The sequence below is a fragment of the Scyliorhinus canicula genome, chromosome 11 (assembly GCF_902713615.1).
Source record: "Scyliorhinus canicula chromosome 11, sScyCan1.1, whole genome shotgun sequence".
NCBI lineage: Eukaryota > Metazoa > Chordata > Chondrichthyes > Carcharhiniformes > Scyliorhinidae > Scyliorhinus > Scyliorhinus canicula.
Window position 1 is genome coordinate 30,131,242 of NC_052156.1, and position 19,095 is coordinate 30,150,336.

The 19,095-nt window shown below is 49.2% G+C and overlaps 1 protein-coding gene across 5 annotated transcripts in view; it reads left to right on the plus strand.

The window, feature by feature from the left end:
• Nucleotides 1–19,095, plus strand: part of tsen2 (TSEN2 tRNA splicing endonuclease subunit) — a 38,281-nt gene that overhangs the window by 15,871 nt on the left and 3,315 nt on the right. For all 5 annotated transcript variants that reach the window (XM_038812674.1, XM_038812673.1, XM_038812671.1 and 2 more), the window contains exons 6-8: nucleotides 3,949–4,026; nucleotides 6,136–6,186; nucleotides 12,454–12,592. In XM_038812674.1, coding sequence (XP_038668602.1) covers nucleotides 3,949–4,026; nucleotides 6,136–6,186; nucleotides 12,454–12,592 — 268 coding nt within the window. The remainder of the gene's footprint in view (nucleotides 1–3,948; nucleotides 4,027–6,135; nucleotides 6,187–12,453; nucleotides 12,593–19,095) is intronic.

Below are 19,095 nucleotides of genomic sequence, written 5' to 3' on the forward strand. Positions count from 1 at the left end.
TTGGGAAAAAATGTTGACTATCTATCTTATCTCATTATTTTATAGACCTCTATAAAATCCCCCTAAGCCTCCTATGCTCCAGGGAAAACAGTCCCAGTCCATCCAGCCTCTCCTTATAACTCAAATCATCAAGTCCCGGTTGCATCCAAGTAAATCTTTTCTGCACTCTTTCTAGTTTAATAATACCCTTTCTATAATAGGGTGACCAGAACTGTACACATTATTCAAAGTGAGGCCTTAGTAAAGACTTGTACAACTTCAGCAAGACGTACCAACTCCTGTATTCAATGTTCTGACCAATGAAACCAAGCATGCTGAATGCCTTCTTCACCACCCTGTCCACCTGTGACTCCACTTTCAAGGAGCTATGAACCTGTACACCTAGATCTCTTTATTCTATAACTCTCCACAACACCCTACCATTAACAGAGTAGGTCCTGCCCCGATTCGAGCTACCAAAATGCACCACCTCACATTTTTCTCAATTAAACTCTATCTGCCATTTTTTGGCCCAATTGATCAAATCCATTTACAATCCTAGATAACCTTCTTCACTGTCCACTATGCCACCAATCTTGGTGTCAACTGCAAACTTACTAACCATACCTCCTAAATTCTCACCCAAATCATTAATATAAATAACAAATAACAGTGGACCCAGCACTGATCCCTGAGGCACACCGTTGCCACAGGCCTCCAGATTGAAAAACAACCCTCTACAACCACCCTTTGTCTTCTGCCGTCAAGTCAATTTTATATCCAATTGGCTACCTCACCCTGGACCCCATGAGATTTAACCTTATGCAACAACCTACCATCCGGTACCTTGTCAAAGGCCTTACTAAAGTCCTTGTAGACAATGTCTACTGCGTTGCCCTCATCTACCTTCTTGGTTACCCCTTCAAAAAACTCAGTCAAATTCATGAGACCTGACTTTCCACTCACAAAGCCATGCTGACTGTCCCTAATCAGTCCTTGCCTCTCTAAATGCCTGTAGATCCTGGGCTGGATTCTCCGCCCTGACGAGCCACATTTCTGCTTCAGCACACCGGCGGGATGCTCCGTTACGCCGGCTGGTCAATGGGGTTTCCCATTGTGGAGCAGCCCCATGTCGCCGGGAAAGCCCCGGGCTGCCGGCAAAATGGAGCATCCCACTGGCGGAGAATCCAGCCCCCGTCTCTCAAGGGTACCTTCTAACAACTTACCCACCACAGGCTTATCGGTCTGTAATTCCCAGGCTTTTCCCTGCAGCCCTTCTTAAACAAAGGCACAATATTTGCTACCCTCCAATCTTCAGGCACCTCACCTGTGGCTGTCGACGATTCAAATATCTCTGCTATGGGTCCCGCAATTTACTCCCTAGCCTCCCACAAAATCCTGGGATACATTTCATCAGTTCCCAGGGATTTATCTACCTTGATGCGCTTTAAGACTTCAAGCACCTCCTTCTCTGTAATATGTACACTCCTCAAGACATCAATATTTATTTCTCCAAGTTCCCTCACATCCATGCCTTTCTCCACAGTAACTACCGATGAGAAATATTAATTTAGGATCTCCCCCATCTCTTGTGGATCCGCACACAGATGACCTTGTAGATCCTTAAGAGGCCCTACTCTCTCTCTAGCAACGCTTTTGCCCTTTATGTATTTGTAGAAGCTCTGTGGATTCTCCTTTGCCTTATCTGCCAAAGCAATCTCATGTCCCCTTTTTGCCCTCCTGATTTATCTCTTAACTCTACTCCGCCAACCACTATACTCTTCAAGGGATCATCTTGATCCCAGCTGCCTATGCCTGTCTTGTGCCTCCTTTTTGACCAGAGCTGCAGTATCCCGAGTCATCCAGGGTTCCCAGTTCTATCAGCCTTGCCCTTCAATCTAAAAGGAATGTGCTTACCCTGATCCCTGGTTAACACGCTTTTGAAAGCCCCCCACTTACCAGTTGTCCCTTTGCCTGCCGACAGACTCCCCCAATCAACTTTAAAAGTTCCTGTCTAATGCTATCAAAATTGGCCTTGCCCCACTTTAGAATTTTAACTTTTGGGTCAGAACTATCATTCTCCATAGCTATCTCAAAACTAATGGAATTATGATCACTGGTCCCAAACTGATCCCTCACTAACACTTCTGTCACTGGCCCTTCCTTATTTCCCAAGAGAAGGTTTCTGATGACGTTTTGCCCCCTCTTTCGTCAGGCAATCCACATACTGAATGAGAAATTCCTCCTGAATACATTCAACAAATGACTCTCCATCCAAGCCCCTGATGCTATGGCTGTACCAGTCAATGTTGGGAAAGTTAAAGTCCCCCACTATTACCACCCTATTTTTCTTGCAGCTATCTGTAATCTCCTTACATATTTGCTCCTCAAATTCCCGCTGACTATTTGGGGGCCTGCAATACAATCCTATCAAAGTAATCTCTCCCTTCTTATTTTTAGACTATATTTTAGACATATAGACTATGTGGGTGAACCCTTGGATATATCCCCTCTCAGTACGGATATGATATTCTCCCTAATCAACAGTGCAACTCCCTCTCCTCTCTTACCTCCTGTTCTATCTTTCCTATAGCATCTGTACCCTGGAACATTGAGCTGCCAGTCCTGCCCCTCCCTTAGCCATGTTTCAGTAATAGCTAAAGTATCCCAGTCTCATGTACCCATCTATGCCCACCCATGATACCCAGCAACCACTGCCAGTTAATTTGCTCTTCATGCTGTTGCCCTCTCTAAGCACAATAGAAACACAGAACCAACCCCCACACATACAAATACCTTTGTCCAGCATGAATCTCACTGTAGTTGTTATCCTTCCTTACACAGAAACATTAAATTAAATACCCTTAAAACTACATTTGTTTCCCTACTACCATTTGGAACTTTGATGTTGAGATGCCGGTGTTGGACTGGGGTGAGCACAGTAAGAAGTCTTACAACGCCATATTAAAGTCCAGGTGAAAGGAAGGAGCTGTGCTCCGAAAGCTAGTGATTCAAAACAAACCTGTTGGACTTTAACCTGGTGTTGTAAGACTTCTTACTATTCGGAACTTTGGTATTCATTTTTTTTCAAACAAAATAGCTTTGCAACCAAATTGGATTGCATAAACAGAAAACGTCAAGTGTTTCATGAATACAATATTATGCAACCTTTGGACTCTACGTTAAAGCATGCTCTGAAATCCATCTTTTGTGTTTGAACCGCATAGAATCCATATAGTGCAGAACGAGGTAATTCGGCCCATCAAGTCTGTGCTGACCTTTTGGAAAAAAGCACCCTACCTAGGCCCACTCCACTACCCTATCCCTGTCACCGTGCGCATTGATCATGGCCATTCCAGCTAACCTGCACATCTTTGGACTGTGAGAAGAAACCGGAACACTCGGAGGAAACCCACCCAGACACAGGGAGAATGTGCAAACTCCACACAGACAATCGCCCAAGGCCAGAACCGTTGTGAGGTAGCAGTGCTAACCATTGTGCCACCGTGTTGTAAGTCCTACTCTGGAGATTGTTATGAAACTTCCAGTTCTACTGGACCCTGGACAGATTTTACATTCATAAAGACAGGAGTAGGCCAGTCAGCCCCTTGAGATGTTCCCTCGTTGAGCCAGATCCTGGCTGATCTGTACCGAGCAGCAGTAAATTCACTGGATTTTTCGGATTTTCCATACTAATGTAATGGGTGGAAAGTCACATCAGATAAATATAGCAGAATAAAAGAAAGCTCCTCCTGGGTTATGTTAACTCCAAGGTCAAGAATTTTGATTGAGGGCTACAGTTTGACTAAAGGACCCTGCAGTTTCATAGTACCACCGTAAATTGCACAGTTATTAGTGTGCAGATTGGCATTGAGGTGCAGTGGAATATTATATGATATATAAAGTAATTTAAAAAGTATTTTGATTTGAAAAATGAACTGGGCTGAGCTAACAAATTGTTTCTTTCAGCTTGAAGTAACCGAGAAATTAGTCTGCAAGAGGAACCCTTTCAAAGTATTTGAATATCTTCAGCTAAGTTTGGAAGAGGTATGAGAGTGTAAATTAATTGTTAGGTAGTAATTTAAGTTAAGCGTCTGGTGATAGTACCGCCATATAATTAGAAAAGGAAAAGATGCTTGTTGCTGAATTCACAATAAGTTACAGAATGAGTATTGAACGGCCACACTAATCAAACAAATAAAATTAATGCTTCCTTGATACTACACAAGGAGCAGCTTTTAAGTGTGGCATTTTGAATGATTCTACATAATGTAAAGTCGCCATAGTCCCTGGGGACCATGGGTTGCTTTCCCCTTTTTGAGGGGAAGAGCTGACTGGAGGTGATTTAATCTAAGGATCACCACACCTCAGGCGTGGAGAAAGGTTGAGAAGGCGGGGCCTTCGTGAATCTTTAACCCCAGCCGGTGCAGGAATTGAACCTACGCTGTTGGCCTTGTTCTGCATCACAAACCAGCTGTCCAGCCAACTGAGCTAAACCAGACCATCATCAAATAGTTATTACTCTCATTATTCTTTATACTGAGCAGGACTCCTTTTTTAAAAAAATCATTTTTATTGGAATTTTTTGAAAAATATATATCAACAGAACAATAATAATAATAGCAATAATAAATACCCCCCGGCACCCGTAACAACGCATGTAACAAACCCCCACCCCCCCCCCCAAACCCAATAAACAACAAAATAAATTAACAATAAGCAAATTAACTTAAACAATACCCCCCTGAGCCCCCCCCCCCCCCCCCCGGTTGCTGCTGCTGCTGACCTAGTTCCTTATCGTTGAGCCAGAAAGTCGAGGAAAGGCTGCCACCTCCTAAAGAACCCTTGTACCGACCCCCTCAGGGCGAATTTGACCTTCTCCAGCTTAATGAATCCCGCCATGTCATTAATCCAGGCCTCCACGCTCGGAGGTCTCGCATCTTTCCACTGCAGCAAGATCCTCCGCCGGGCTACAAGGGACGCAAAGGCCAAAACATCGGCCTCTTTCGCCTCCTGCACTCCCGGCTCCACCCGAACCCCAAATATCGCGAGTCCCCAGCCTGGCTTGACCCTGGACCCTACCACCCTCGATACCGTCCTCGCCACCCCGTGCCAGAATTCCCCCAGTGCCGGCCATGCCCAAAACATATGGGCATGGTTCGCTGGGCTCCCCGAACACCTCCTGCACCTGTCCTCACCCCCAAAAAACCTGCTCATCCTCGACCCGGACATATGAGCCCTGTGCAGTACCTTGAACTGGATGAGGCTAAGCCTCGCACATGAAGAGGAGGAGTTCACCCTCTCCAGGGCGTCCGCCCATGTCCCCTCCTCAATCTGCTCCCCCAGCTCCACTTCCCACTTAGCCTTCAGCTCCTCTACCGACGCCTCCTCCACCTCCTGCATCATCTGGTAGATGTCAGACACCTTCCCATCCCCGACCCACACCCCCGAAAGCACCCTATCCCTTACCCCCCGCGGGGGCAGCGAAGGGAACCCCTCCACCTGCCGCCTAGCAAACGCCTTGACCTGAAGGTACCTGAATATATTCCCCGGGGGGGTGCTCAAACTTCTCCTCCAGTTCACCCAGGCTCGCAAACCTCCCGTCAATGAACAGGTCTCCCAACTTCCTAATGCCCGCCCTGTGCCACCCCAGGAACCCGCCATCAATGTTCCCTGGGACAAACCGGTGGTTCCCCCACAGCTGGGGCCTCCACCGAGCCCCCCACTTCCCCCCTGTGTCGCCTCCACTGCCCCCAAATTTTGAGGGTAGACGCCACCACCGGGCTCGTAGTGTACCTCGTTGGAGGGAGCGGCAACGGCGCCGTTACCAGTGCCTTCAGGCCCGTGCCTTCACAGGACGTCATCTCCAGCCGTTTCCATGCTGCCCCCTCCCCATCCATTACCCACTTAGTACCATCGCGACGTTAGCCGCCCAATAGTACTGAGCAGGACTGCTTCATGATGCCATGTTTAATTCACTTTTCTCAGTATGGTTATAAACATTTTAATCATAAAAAACAGTTCAACAGCTTTATTTAATTAACACAATTATGTTTGCTGTATCCTTCTTCCTGATAGATTGCGAAATCTACAGCTGCAAAATGTTTACATGCAGTAGATGCATTTAAATTAATTCCCAGCTCTGTACTGTTTCAGGCCTTTTTCCTTGTCTACGCCTTGGGATGTTTAACCATTTATGACAATGAGGTAAGTTTTATGCTTCCTGTTGAATAAAAAATGATAAAATTGACACATGTTCTCCCATTTGTTCAGCAAGTTATCCCATTTGAGCTGTACAGACCAAGAATATCTCAGATTGAATCTACACCCTGCACTGAATTAACTGACTTCCGCTGAAGTGGTGATAGGAACAATACAATTGGCCTTCACGCTCCTGGGTTAAGATTGAGAATCTTCCTCCATCTATTGTACCAACTTGTCCGTCCTCCACTTGTAAATTCAGCCTCGGGTGATTGTTTTGAACACTTTGTGCCTGGAAAATACTAGCTGATTTTTGAATTTGAAACCAATGGGAACAATGATTGAACCACCAACATCTTTGAAAGTATACCATCTGGATTAATCTGTCCACAAAAAATGCAGAGATTAAATTTGATAATGTTGATGTTGAGAGTTTAGTGGTGGAAATATTATCCAGAATGCTCAGTTTGGATAAAACTGTAAGGCAATCCTGTAGTTTATTTTCTTATTTGTTTCAAATGTGCATGAGCCTGGCATGGTTAATATACATTAACATGCACTTGTACATCAAAGGGAACTTGGATGAGCACTTGAAGGAAAAAAAACATGGGGGTAGAGCGGTGGAATGGGACTTACTGGATTGTTCCCTGGGAGCTAGTAGTGGCTCGATGGGCTGATTAGTCTCTTTTATTCTGCCATAAATAAAGGACTCTAAAATGACTTCCTGATAAAAGTTACAGTTCTTATGGATTTTGATTGTTGTTTCTGTTGACTAGTAATATAACTAAATAGAACGAGAGATGGACAAATTCAGCTCACTTTCATATACCTGCTTTTTCTGTGATAGTGAGTTTAGCAGTGAAGTTCAAGATCTATCTGCCATATATGGGCGAAATTCTCTGCGGACCGACGTGACGCCCATTTCCGGCGGGCGAAAGCGGTGCGGATGACTCCGGCGTCGGGGCCTTCTTTTAAGCCGTTAATCTCCATTCCCGAAAGAGCCAGCAGCGGACTGACGCGATACGCGTCAGTTTCACCCGCTGCGGAAGTGGCGAGTCCCGGCGTTTGTGTGGTGGGGAGAGAGAGACCCGGCGTTTGGGGGGGGGGGGGGAGAGAGAGACCCGGCGTTTGGGGGGGGTGGAGAGAGAGAGTCCCGGCGTTTGGGGGGGGTGTGGGGGGGGGGAGAGAGAGTCCCGGCGTTTGGGGGCGGGGGGGAGAGAGAAAGAGAGGGAGACCCGGCGTTTGGGGGGGCAAGAGAGAGAGAGAGTCCCGGCGTTGGGGGTGGGGGAGAGAGAGAGTCCCGGCGTTTGGGGGGTGGGGGGAGAGAGAGAGTCCCGGCGTTTGGGGGGGGGGAGAGAGAGAGTCCCGGCGTTTGGGGGGGGGGGGGAGAGAGTCCCGGCGTTTGGGGGGGGGGGGGGGGAGAGAGAGAGAGAGACCCGGCGTTTGGGGGGGGGGGGAAGAGAGAGAGGAGTCCCGGCGTTTGGGGGGGGGGGGGAGAGAGGAGAGAGTCCCCGGCGTTTGGGGGGGGGAGAGAGAGTCCCCGGCATTTGGGGTGGGGGGGGGAGAGAGAGACCCGGCGTTGTGTGTGTGGGGGGGGGTGGAGAGATTCCCCGTCTTGTGTGGTGGGTGGGGGGTAGGGGTTGGGGGGTGAGTAGGGGGGTGGGGGTGTGTGGGGGGGTAGGGCTGTGGGTAGGGGTGGGGGGGTAGGAGAGGGTAGGGGTGGGGGGGTAGGGGATTGGGGTAGGGGGCAGCGGCGTGCAGAGGTGGGGGGCGATGGTGCGTTGGCCCCGGGCATCCATTGGAAGGGGGCATCAGCAGATCTTCCTCAAGGCTCCCCTTCCTCCCAGCTGCCTTGTCTTTGTTTGAGAGAGAGAGAGAGAGAGGGAGATTGTGGGGACAGACAGACAGAGAGAGAGAGACAGAGAGAGGGAGTCCCGTCCGTCCTCTGGCTGAGAGCAGGGCTTTGGTGAGTATATTGCAATCTGCCTAAACCCAGGAATATTGCCTGGTTAGAATGCAGAGGGAAATGCTGGGATCCCGGGGTGGGAGATGTGTCTGGATTTGTCTATTTCTGCTTCAGCCTCTGCGATTTCAGGTCAGTTTCACAACAACAGGAAAAACGCGCGTAGAGAGAGGGAAAAACTTTTGGCAAAGTTTCTGGGTTCTGCCTTTATAATTCACAGCGCAGAAAGGGTTCTGCGCTGTGAATTATCAAGGCACCTTTTCTAATCCTGGGGACAAACAACCTTTTGAAGAGTCTGAGGAAATAAGCAGGAATTTGGATTAATTCTGCCTCCCCACCCCCTGGGCCTCTTTCTCCCCCTTTCTCCTCCTTTCTCCTCCTTTCTCCCCCTTTCTCCTCCTTTCTCCCCCTTTCTCCTCCTTTCTCTCCCTTTCTCTCCCTTTCTCTCCCTTTCTCCCCCTTTCTCCCCCTTTCTCCCCCTTTCTCCCCCTTTCTCTCCCTTTCTCTCCCCTTTCTCTCCCTTTCTCCCCCTTTCTCCCCCTTTCTCCTCCTTTCTCTCCCTTTCTCCCCCTTTCTCCTCCTTTCTCCCCCTTTCTCCTCCTTTCTCCCCCTTTCTCCTCCTTTCTCCCCCTTTCTCCTCCTTTCTCCCCCTTTCTCCCCCTTTCTCCTCCTTTCTCCCCCTTTCTCCTCCTTTCTCCCCCTTTCTCCTCCTTTCTCCCCCTTTCTCCTCCTTTCTCCCCCTTTCTCCTCCCTCCCCCTTTCTCCTCCCTCCCCCTTTCTCCTCCCTCCCCCTTTCTCCTTCCTCCCCCTTTCTCCTTCCTCCCCCTTTCTCCTCCCTCCCCCTTTCTCCTCCCTCCCCCTTTCTCCTCCCTCCCCCTTTCTCCTCCCTCCCCCTTTCTCCTCCCTCCCCCTTTCTCCTCCCTCCCCCTTTCTCCTCCCTCCACCTTTCTCCTCCCTCCACCTTTCTCCTCCCTCCACCTTTCTCCTCCCTCCACCTTTCTCCTCCCTCCACCTTTCTCCTCCCTCCCTCTTTCTCCTCTCTCTCTCACATTCTGTTCATCCTGTCCTTTGTTCCAGAGCTACTTGATCCCCCTGTGCACTGGCACAGATTTACAGTGCGGTTTAGGTTCTGTGTTTACCCCAGGTGTGGGTGCGGGGAAAAGAGGGATGAATGAGGTTAGATGGAGGATGATTTGGGAGGGGGGTGGGGATGGTTCAATGCAGTGCCGCTGAGGAATGACGAACCCTCCCTCTTTTCCCCGCCCCCACACCTGGGGTAAACGCAGAACCTAAACCGCACTGTAAATCTGTGCCAGTGCACAGGGGGATCAAATAGCTCTGGAACAAAGGACAGGATGAAGAGAAAGGGGGAGGGAGGAGAAAGGGGGAGGGAGGAGAAAGGGGGAGGGAGGAGAAAGGAGGAGAAAGAGGCCCAGGGGGTGGGGAGGCAGAATTAATCCAAATTCCTGCTTATTTCCTCAGACTCTTCAAAAGGTTATTTCTCCCCAGCATTAGAAAAGGTGCCTTGATAATTCACAGCGCAGAACCCTTTCTGCGCTGTGAATTATAAAGGCAGAACCCAGAAACTTTGCCAAAAGTTTTTCCCTCTCTCTCCGCGCGTTTTTCCTGTTGTGAAACTGACCTGAAATCGCAGAGGCTGAAGCTTAAATAGACAAATCCAGACACATCTCCCACCCTGGGATCCCAGCATTTCCCTCTGCATTCTAACCAGGCAATATTCCTGGGTTTAGGCAGATTGCAATATACTCACCAAAGTCCTGCTCTCAGCCAGAGGACGGACGGGACTCCCTCTCTCTGTCTCTCTCTCTCTGTCTGCCCCCACAATCTCCCTCTCTCTCTCTCAAACAAAGACAAGGCAGCTGGGAGGAAGGGGAGCCTTGAGGAAGATCTGCTGATGCCCCCATCCAATGGAAACCCGGGACCAACGCACCGTCGCCCCCCCCCCCCCTCTGCACGCCACTGCCCCTACCCCAACCCCCTATCCCTACCCCCCCCACACCCCTAACACCCACCCCTACCCCTACCCCCACCCCTACCTCCACCCACCCCCACCCCACAAACGCCGGTACACTCTCCCCACCACCACCCCACACACAAACGGCGGTACTCTCTCTCCCCACTACCACCCCACAAATGCCGGGACTCTCTCTCTCCCCCCACCCCACACACAAACGCCGGGACTCTCTTGTCCCCCTCCCCCCCCGCCACACACAAACGCCGGGACTCTTCCCCCCCCCCCCCCCCCCCCCCCCCCCACACAAACGGCAGGACTCTCTCTCTCTCTCTCTCTCTCTTCCCCCCCCACACAAACGCCGGGACTCTTCCCCTCTCTCCCCCCCCACCCCCCACACAAACGCCGGGACTCTCTCTCCCCCCCCCACCATCCCCCACACAAACGCGGGGACTCCCTATCTCTCTCCCCCCCCCCCCCCCCCCCCACAAACGCCGGGACTCTCTCTCCCACCACCACCCCACAAACGCCGGTACTCTCTCCCCACCACCACCCCACAAACGCCGGTACTCTCTCTCCCCACAACCACCCCACAAACGCCGGGACTCTCTCTCCCCACAACCACCCCACAAACGCCGGTACTCTCTCTCCCCACAACCACCCCACAAACGCCGGGACTCTCTCTCCCCACAACCACCCCACAAACGCCGGTACTCTCTCTCCCCACCACCACCCCACAAACGCCGGTACTCTCTCTCCCCACAACCACCCCACAAACGCCGGTACTCTCTCTCCCCACCACCACCCCACAAACGCCGGTACTCTCTCTCCCCACCACCACCCCACAAACGCCGGTACTCTCTCTCCCCACCACCACCCCACAAACGCCGGTACTCTCTCTCCCCACCACCACCCCACAAACGCCGGTACTCTCTCTCCCCACCACCACCCCACAAACGCCGGTACTCTCTCTCCCCACCACCATCCCACAAACGGCGGTACTCTCTCTCCCCACTACCACCCCACAAACGCCGGGACTCTCTCTCTCCCCCCCCCACCCCACACACAAACGCCGGGACTCTCTTGTCCCCCTCCCCCCCGCCACACACAAACGCCGGGACTCTTCCCCCCCCCCCCCCACACAAACGGCAGGACTCTCTCTCTCTCTCTCTCTCTTCCCCCCCCACACAAACGCCGGGACTCTTCCCCTCTCTCCCCCCCCCACCCCCCACACAAACGCTGGGACTCTCTCTCCCCCCCCCCATCCCCCACACAAACGCCGGGACTCCCTATCTCTCCCCCCCCCCCCCCCCCCCCCCCCCAACAAACGCCGGGACTCTCTCTCCCACCACCACCCCACAAACGCCGGTACTCTCTCCCCACCACCACCCCACAAACGCCGGTACTCTCTCTCCCCACAACCACCCCACAAACGCCGGTACTCTCTCTCCCCACCACCACCCCACAAACGCCGGTACTCTCTCTCCCCACAACCACCCCACAAACGCCGGTACTCTCTCTCCCCACCACCACCCCACAAACGCCGGTACTCTCTCTCCCCACCACCACCCCACAAACGCCGGTACTCTCTCTCCCCCACCACCACCCCACAAACGCCGGTACTCTCTCTCCCCACCACCATCCCACAAACGCCGGTACTCTCTCTCCCCACCACCACCCCACAAACGGCGGTACTCTCTCTCCCCACCACCATCCCACAAACGCCGGTACTCTCTCTCCCCACCAACCCACAAACGCCGGTACTCTCTCTCCCCACCACCACCCCACAAACGGCGGTACTCTCTCTCCCCACCACCATCCCACAAACGCCGGTACTCTCTCCCCACCACCACCCCACAAACGCCGGTACTGTCTCTCCCCACCACCACCCCACAAACGCCGGGACTCTCCTTCCCCCCCCCCCCCCCCCCCCCCCCCGCACTCAATAATGGTAACTGAACGGCGTCAACCATCATCAATGGTTGACGCCGTTTTAAAGCTACTCTGTTTTTTGCCGACGTGAGCCTTGGCCACGTCGGCGGGAATTTGGCCCATCCGGCACGGAGAATGTCTGATAAAAATCAATGACATCCTGCCGGCGCCAGCTGTTCTCAGAGGCTGCCGGCGGGATTTGCACAACGCCGGTTTTTGGGCGCTCGGAGAATTAAAAACCCGGCGGGAGCGGGAATAACGCCGCCGCCGGCCGATTCTCCGACCCTGCGTGGGGTCGGAGAATTTCGCCCAAGATGTGCACACAGTAAAAAGTGACATTTGTGAGAAAGGGTTGAAATAACCGTTGTCCAGCCCAATGTTAATGGTGTTTTTCATTTAATTTCAGGAACCTCTAAGTATTCTCAAATTGTGGGAAATATTTAGTCTGATTCAGCCTGGATTTAAAGCCAATTACATGGGCTATCACTACTTTCGAAGTAAAGGCTGGGTGCCAAAAACTGGACTGAAGTATGGAACAGACCTCTGTAAGTAATTCCTATGTATGTATATCATAGAAATGCAATCAGAAGAATTTACAGTGCAGAAGGAGGCCATTTGGGCCATTGGATCTGCACCGGCCCTGGAATGAGCACCCTACTTAAGCCCATGCCTCCACCCTATCCCCGTAATCCAGTACCCCCGCCCCATCATTTTGACATCACAAAAATGCCTCGATTAAGACTAGCCTAATAGTAGCACCATAATAAGTCAAAGAATTTATAAGCTGTATAACTAACTGTATAGGCCCAAATGTACCAGTTTAACCTGATCTGCACTGTGTTTAGCTAATCTCAACCATAGCAACAGTCGAGATTTTTGGGCTCCTGTTGCTTCTGAGTCAGACGGTTGTGAGTTCAAACCCGCAAGGGAGGAGAAGAATGAATGAAAGAAAGTGTCATGGGTCGAATTTTCCCAAAGAATGACTAAGGGCACGATCCTACAGACATACTGCGCCGGAAAGACAGCTCGCTGCCGTTGAAAGCCGGGGAACCCCGCTCCCGGGATCTACGCGGCTCACAATGACTCACGAGATTCAACGCAATCTTGTGAGATGGTGCAAGATGAATGCCGCCCACAATAGAGTGAGGCAGTGAGCTTTATTCTAATGTGCAGATTCTCAAGGTACCTGAGGCTTTGGGATTCAATCCCTTCGCCTTGTGGACTTTGGGTGAGCGCTGTTTGGTGCTGGCCCCCACAAATGGGGACCGGACGGGAATGACACTCATGGGGGTTTCCAAGGAGATCGGAGACCCCCAGCTGCACACCCTTTGGGCAGGGTGGTGCCCTGGCAGTGCTGGTGACACCTGGGTACCCTGGCTCTGCCAGCATGGCACCTTGGCAGTGCCACCTGAGTGCCAGACTGGCATTTTTGGCGCGATTGGACTGGGGTTCACGATGTGGGTGTTGGGAGGTTCTAGTGGACCCTCCCATTCGGGCTGGTGTGTGTGGGGGGGGGGGGGGAGAAAGAGAGGGGGGGGGGAGGCCAGAGATTATTTTAAGGGCCTCGGAGATTGGGACGCCATTGTAAAGAAACGGGGGTATGCGCAACCTTGGCAGCGTGTTCCCCATTCAGACCCCTTATTCAAAGCGAGTTGTGTTGAATAGTCACGTGTTTCTCGGCATAGCGAGTCGGGAAACAAGTGGCTAAACGCTCTCGCTCAGGGACTTTGTTGGGAAGATCGCGCCCTTGGTGTCATTTCAGGAAGGAAATCCGGTGTGAGCCACGCCGAATTCTTGTCACAATTCTCCTACACTTAGCTATTGCTTTGGGGCTTGGGGGGATTCTCACTGAATTCTCCCAAACTTAGATTTTCTTCTGGAATAGTGTCCTAAAGTTGCTGGCAAGACCGGCTCCTTGGAGATCAGAGGGTGGGGTCCTTTTTATAGGGCACCCCGATCTCCAGACAATCCTGCAGTGCACCCCGCCCCCTAAGCCTCCCCCCTCCCCCTACTCATGCAACAAGCCCCCTCCACCCAAGTGATGAACACTCCGCTACATGGTCATTGCCCCTCTCAGGCCCCACCTCTTTGCACTGCTGCTTGCCACACAGGCACTGCCCACGGCACTCCAACAACCCAAGGGTTCCAATGGTCTCCGAGCCCCATGCGTGGTCATCAGGTCTGCTCCCCGTTCGCGGAGGCCTGTAGAGATTCCCGCTGGCCTCAGGTTGCGCCATTGACGGCGGAGAATCCCGGGATCTGTGAGACTCCAGCTTTGAACGGGCGGAGCATATTTAAATGAGTTTAAAGACTAAATATGCTAATCTGAGGGTGTGAACCAGATTTCATCAGGTGCTGGGAGCATCGCGCTCCATTGGCGGCTGGCATGAACTCCGTTTAGCGGCTCTCCCGCTGTTCTCTGGGAATAGTGGAAGTTGTGCCAAGCACAACGCAGCAGGAAACCCCCCATATATATATTGTCAATCATTGGTCTGCATTGCATTAGAGTTTAGGACTTGCACATCTTCTGACTCGAGCTCAGGGCTCCATTCATCTCGTGTAGTTGACCATGACCAATCCATTAAAATATATGTCATTGTCTTTAATATCCGGAACCCGTTATATATGAAGATATTTGCTACATTTTTGATCAACAATTCTATGTTTTGACAAATAAAGAAAATTCTAATCACCAGAAGCATCAGATCTTTTATTTTATATTAATACTGATGAACTTGTGGGGTCCTCTATGTTTTCTGCTTTTATTTCATATTTCCAAAATTTTCCTGATTTTGTATCTTTTAAATGTGCACTATTTTGTTGAGTTTTTGTCTCAACCCCTTTAATTGTAGTTTTAATAATTTAACCATATGTTATCAATAAAATATTGAATAACAAAAGTTGGATACATCATGGTTATTGTAGAAAAATATTAATGAACAACGTGGAACTTCTGTAACTGCCTAATTTTTCCTGTATTCTGAATCATCAAATTTTCAGTGAAAGGAACTCTATAATGAGAAGGAGATTGAGATTCTTGGTTTAGATAAGTGCTAGCCAAGGCTCCGTGTGCCTCCATGTATCAGAAGGCTATGCATTCAAGTCCCATTCCATAGAATTGAACACAAAACGTAGAGGCACTGGATAAGGCGATAAACTGAGGCCCCATCCACCTTCTCATCTTTTCTACATAAAAGATTCTATGGCACCAATTGAAAAAGCCGGGGTGTTGGCCCAGGTGCCCCTAGCCAATGTTTATCCATTAACCAGCATTTTGAATCAATCGATCATTGTTACATTGCTTATTGTGGGAGCTTGCAGAGGGCAATTTGGCTGCTGAACTTGCTACTTTACAGCAGTTCCCAGTCTTCAAAAGTACTTGATGAAAGCACTTTATGATATCCTGAGGTTGTGAAGTGTTATATCTCTTTATCTCTGTTTCTCTGATTATTCAGCAACTAAAAAAAATAGGAAGGTAGATAAACTGCTCCAGCCGCCCATGTCAAAGCCCTCTGCTTCTATCTTGTTTCCTGATTCGCAGCATTTGGCATCTGACCAACACTGACCTGGTTGAAATAAAGAACTTGGCGAGGGGAATTGGAAGGCCCAAACCCCCATCCCACCTTTCTTTTGACAGCACATTGTTTGCATGTAGAAAAATGGCTGTCATTACTATTGTAATCCAATATCACTTTAGGAATGGTATTCTGCATGAGAAAGGCTGTGAGGCACGATGCTTATGGCTAAATAGGACACTAACAAAAGAATCAGGTAACCTTCTATTTGCAATAGAATGTTTTGCACCATTTGCTAAGAGCTATTTGATTACCTGGCATATTGTACACAAACGTGAGTGGCATGAGATTTATTCCGGAAGGTTTCTGTGTCGTGGAACCCAGACGTTTCTGCTAAATTATTGATGACAAAACCCGAGAGGTTTTCTGTCACTTCCTGTCCATCTTGGTTTGTTGGCTGTCATGTTTTAGGAAGAATTTATTACCATTAGCAATCTCTGATCTGCTTGTCTGTTTAGCATTATCCTTCTTCGTGGAGATAGCAGTCTCAGGTGTACAAGTCTGCCAACATTATCTGGTTCCCATAAAGTTCAAGATAATCATGCGTTAAACTTAAAATGCTGGAGCATCATTGAGAGTAATTCTTTCAGCTCTCTATACAGTTGGTGGACTGATAGACTTATACGTTGTTACTCAGCACATGACAGTGAAACTGACAATAGGGCAGGGATTGGGTCTCCCGTTGCCTCTCAACATTTCCTGTAGATTGTCTGACTGTCCGGATGTCTCTTTCTATAAACCCATGTCCCCTTAGGGAATGTGATGAGCTGAAGATGTCAAACCCAAACTGTTCAGCGAATCCCTTACATTTTCTTGGGTTAAATTGTTTCTGTTGTCATATATTATTTCGGGAATCCTTTCCTCGGCAAACCAAACTGGTATTGCTGAGGTGATTGTTGTGGCTCTCAAATATTTCACATTTCAGAGGAAAGGGAATGTTGAGTTGTAGTCTGCAACTATGAAATACTATTCTTGATTGTGTGTGAATTAATTGGTTCCCACAGTAAACCATGGTATGGGTGGTACTTCAGGAGGTATCATCTCCTCTCTGTGCTGTATATTTCTGTACTTTTGACATACATTCCTGTAGACATCATTCTTTTGGTATCTTTGTAGATGTATGTGCAGAACACAGCTGATCTTTCTTTGAGCTTACAATTCTCCATGCCCATGTGGCCTCCATGTACATTCTAGAGCAGTTCTCCCTGCATCATTTAGGGTATGATTATTCTGGATCTGGCTTAAGAGATGTTATCTCTGATGGACCAATACTGCCCATGTTGCTGGCTGTGTTTTTGCTGAATGTTAATCTTTCCTGGTTTAATTCCCTCTAATTTGACTCCGTTTTGGTGGTGTTGTTTTCACTAGAAATGGATCTTTGTACCTTGATCATTTATCTCCTGTTTCTCCTGTGGTGACAACCAGGATAGGCCATCTGCTAGCAACATTGCACTTCCTGCCTAAAGAGTGAAATCAACTCTGAAGCCTCGAGAGTAAGCTCTACAGTTCCTTGTTGGAACTCTTCACTGATTTGTCTTGTAGGTTTGTCTCGTGGACAATGATCATTTTTTAAAATTCATTGACGGGATCAGGTCGGCGCTGGTTAGGCCAGTATTTATTGCCCATCCCTAGTCGCCCTTCAGAAGGTGGTGGTGAGTTGCCTCCTTGAACTGCTGTAGTCCTTGAGGTGTAGGTACACTGACTGTCCTGTTAGGGAAGGAGTTCCAGGATCTAACCTTGCCCCTTGACATTCAATGGCATTACCATCACTGAATCCCCCACAATCAACATTGTGTACCATCAACAAGATGCACTGCACCAACTCACCAAGGTTCCTTTGACAGCACCTTCCAAACCCACTACCACTGGCAGGGTAGGTGGATTGGCCACGCTAAATTGCCCCATAATTGGAAAAAATGAATTGGGTACACTAAATTTAAAAATAATGATGGAAGGCAGGTCACTGATGAAGCAGCTGAAGGTGGTTGGGCCTAAGACACTAATCTGAAGAACTCCTTCAGTGATGTCCTGGAGCTGAGCTGATTGACTTCCAACCACCACAACTATTTTTCTTTGCGCCAGGTCACTCTCCACCTTGACCTTTCTCCAATACAGATATGTGTGGAATACATCTATACATGACTGACAGAATTTACCTTTGATAAGAGACATCTGCAAAGCTAAATGAATAAAGACAATTTACTTCATGCACAAAGCTCAGTTTCTTAATCTGACGAGTAGTGTATAAAAGTGCGGCGATACATAAGATACACTAACCACAATACAGATCTAATAATGACTGTCAAAAGCTCTCTTTCTATGTTGACATGTCTGTTCTCCACTGAGGTTAAAACTTTAGATGTGAATGCCAGTGGTTTTCTCTCTCTTACCAGGACTGCTCCCAGTCCTTTTGCAGAAGCCTGTATTTGGAGAGTAGCAGGTTTCTTTCTGCTGTCGTGTGGCACACTAGGCTTCTTGCACACCACTACTTTGAGTTTTTTTAAACTTCGCTGATGTGACTCTGACCATTGGTGCTCAACATCTTCTTTCATTGGCTCACCTAGGTTTGCAGTATGTTCTGACATGTGAGGCATGAAAGAACTCCTGATCTGGATCATGCAAAATAAACTCCTCAACTCTTTCTGGTCTCTTGGTGGTTGCAAATCTGAGATGGCTGTGACTTTTTGAGGCTTGAGCCCGTCAGTTGTGTGCACCATTCCAAAGAACAGGCCTTCAGTCACCATTACATTGCATTTGTCTATTTTAGCTTGATCCCAGCTTTCCTGTTTTACTCTGAAAGAAACCCTCTGAAAGAGCACCCTACCCAGGCCCACTTCCCTGCCCTATCCCCATAACCCCACACACTGATCATGGCCAATCCACCTAACCTGCACATCTTTGGACTATGGGAACAAACCGGAGCACCCGGAGGAAACCCACGCAGAAATGGGGAGAACGTGGGGGTGGCACAGTGGTGTGTATGTATGGGTTTCACCCCCACAGCCCAAAGATGTGCGGGTTAGGAAGATTGGCTGTGCTAAATTGCCCCTTAAATAGAAAAAAAATAATAATTGGATACTCTAAATTTATTTTTAAAAGGGGAGAACATGCAAACTCCACGGAGCTCGGTTTCAAAGTGCCTTTCCTTGGGTACTCCTTTCTTTCAAATTTTTCAGGAAAGATCTCGGTTTTTCTCTCTCTGGGCTAATTTGGATTGATTCTTTATCTAATTCTGCATTAAATTTGTTTAAACTGTTTGGCATGTTACTACTAGACACCGCCTCTTGCACGGACAGGTGCCGGAATATGGTGACTAGGGGCTTTTCACAGTAACTTCATTGAAGCCTACTCATGACAATAAACGATTTTCATTTCATTTCATTTTCATCGTGTTATGTCTTCTGGTTCCCAAATGTTAGAAACAGTCACACTTTAAACTCAACATGTTAGAGCTTCATCAAGTGTATTTATTT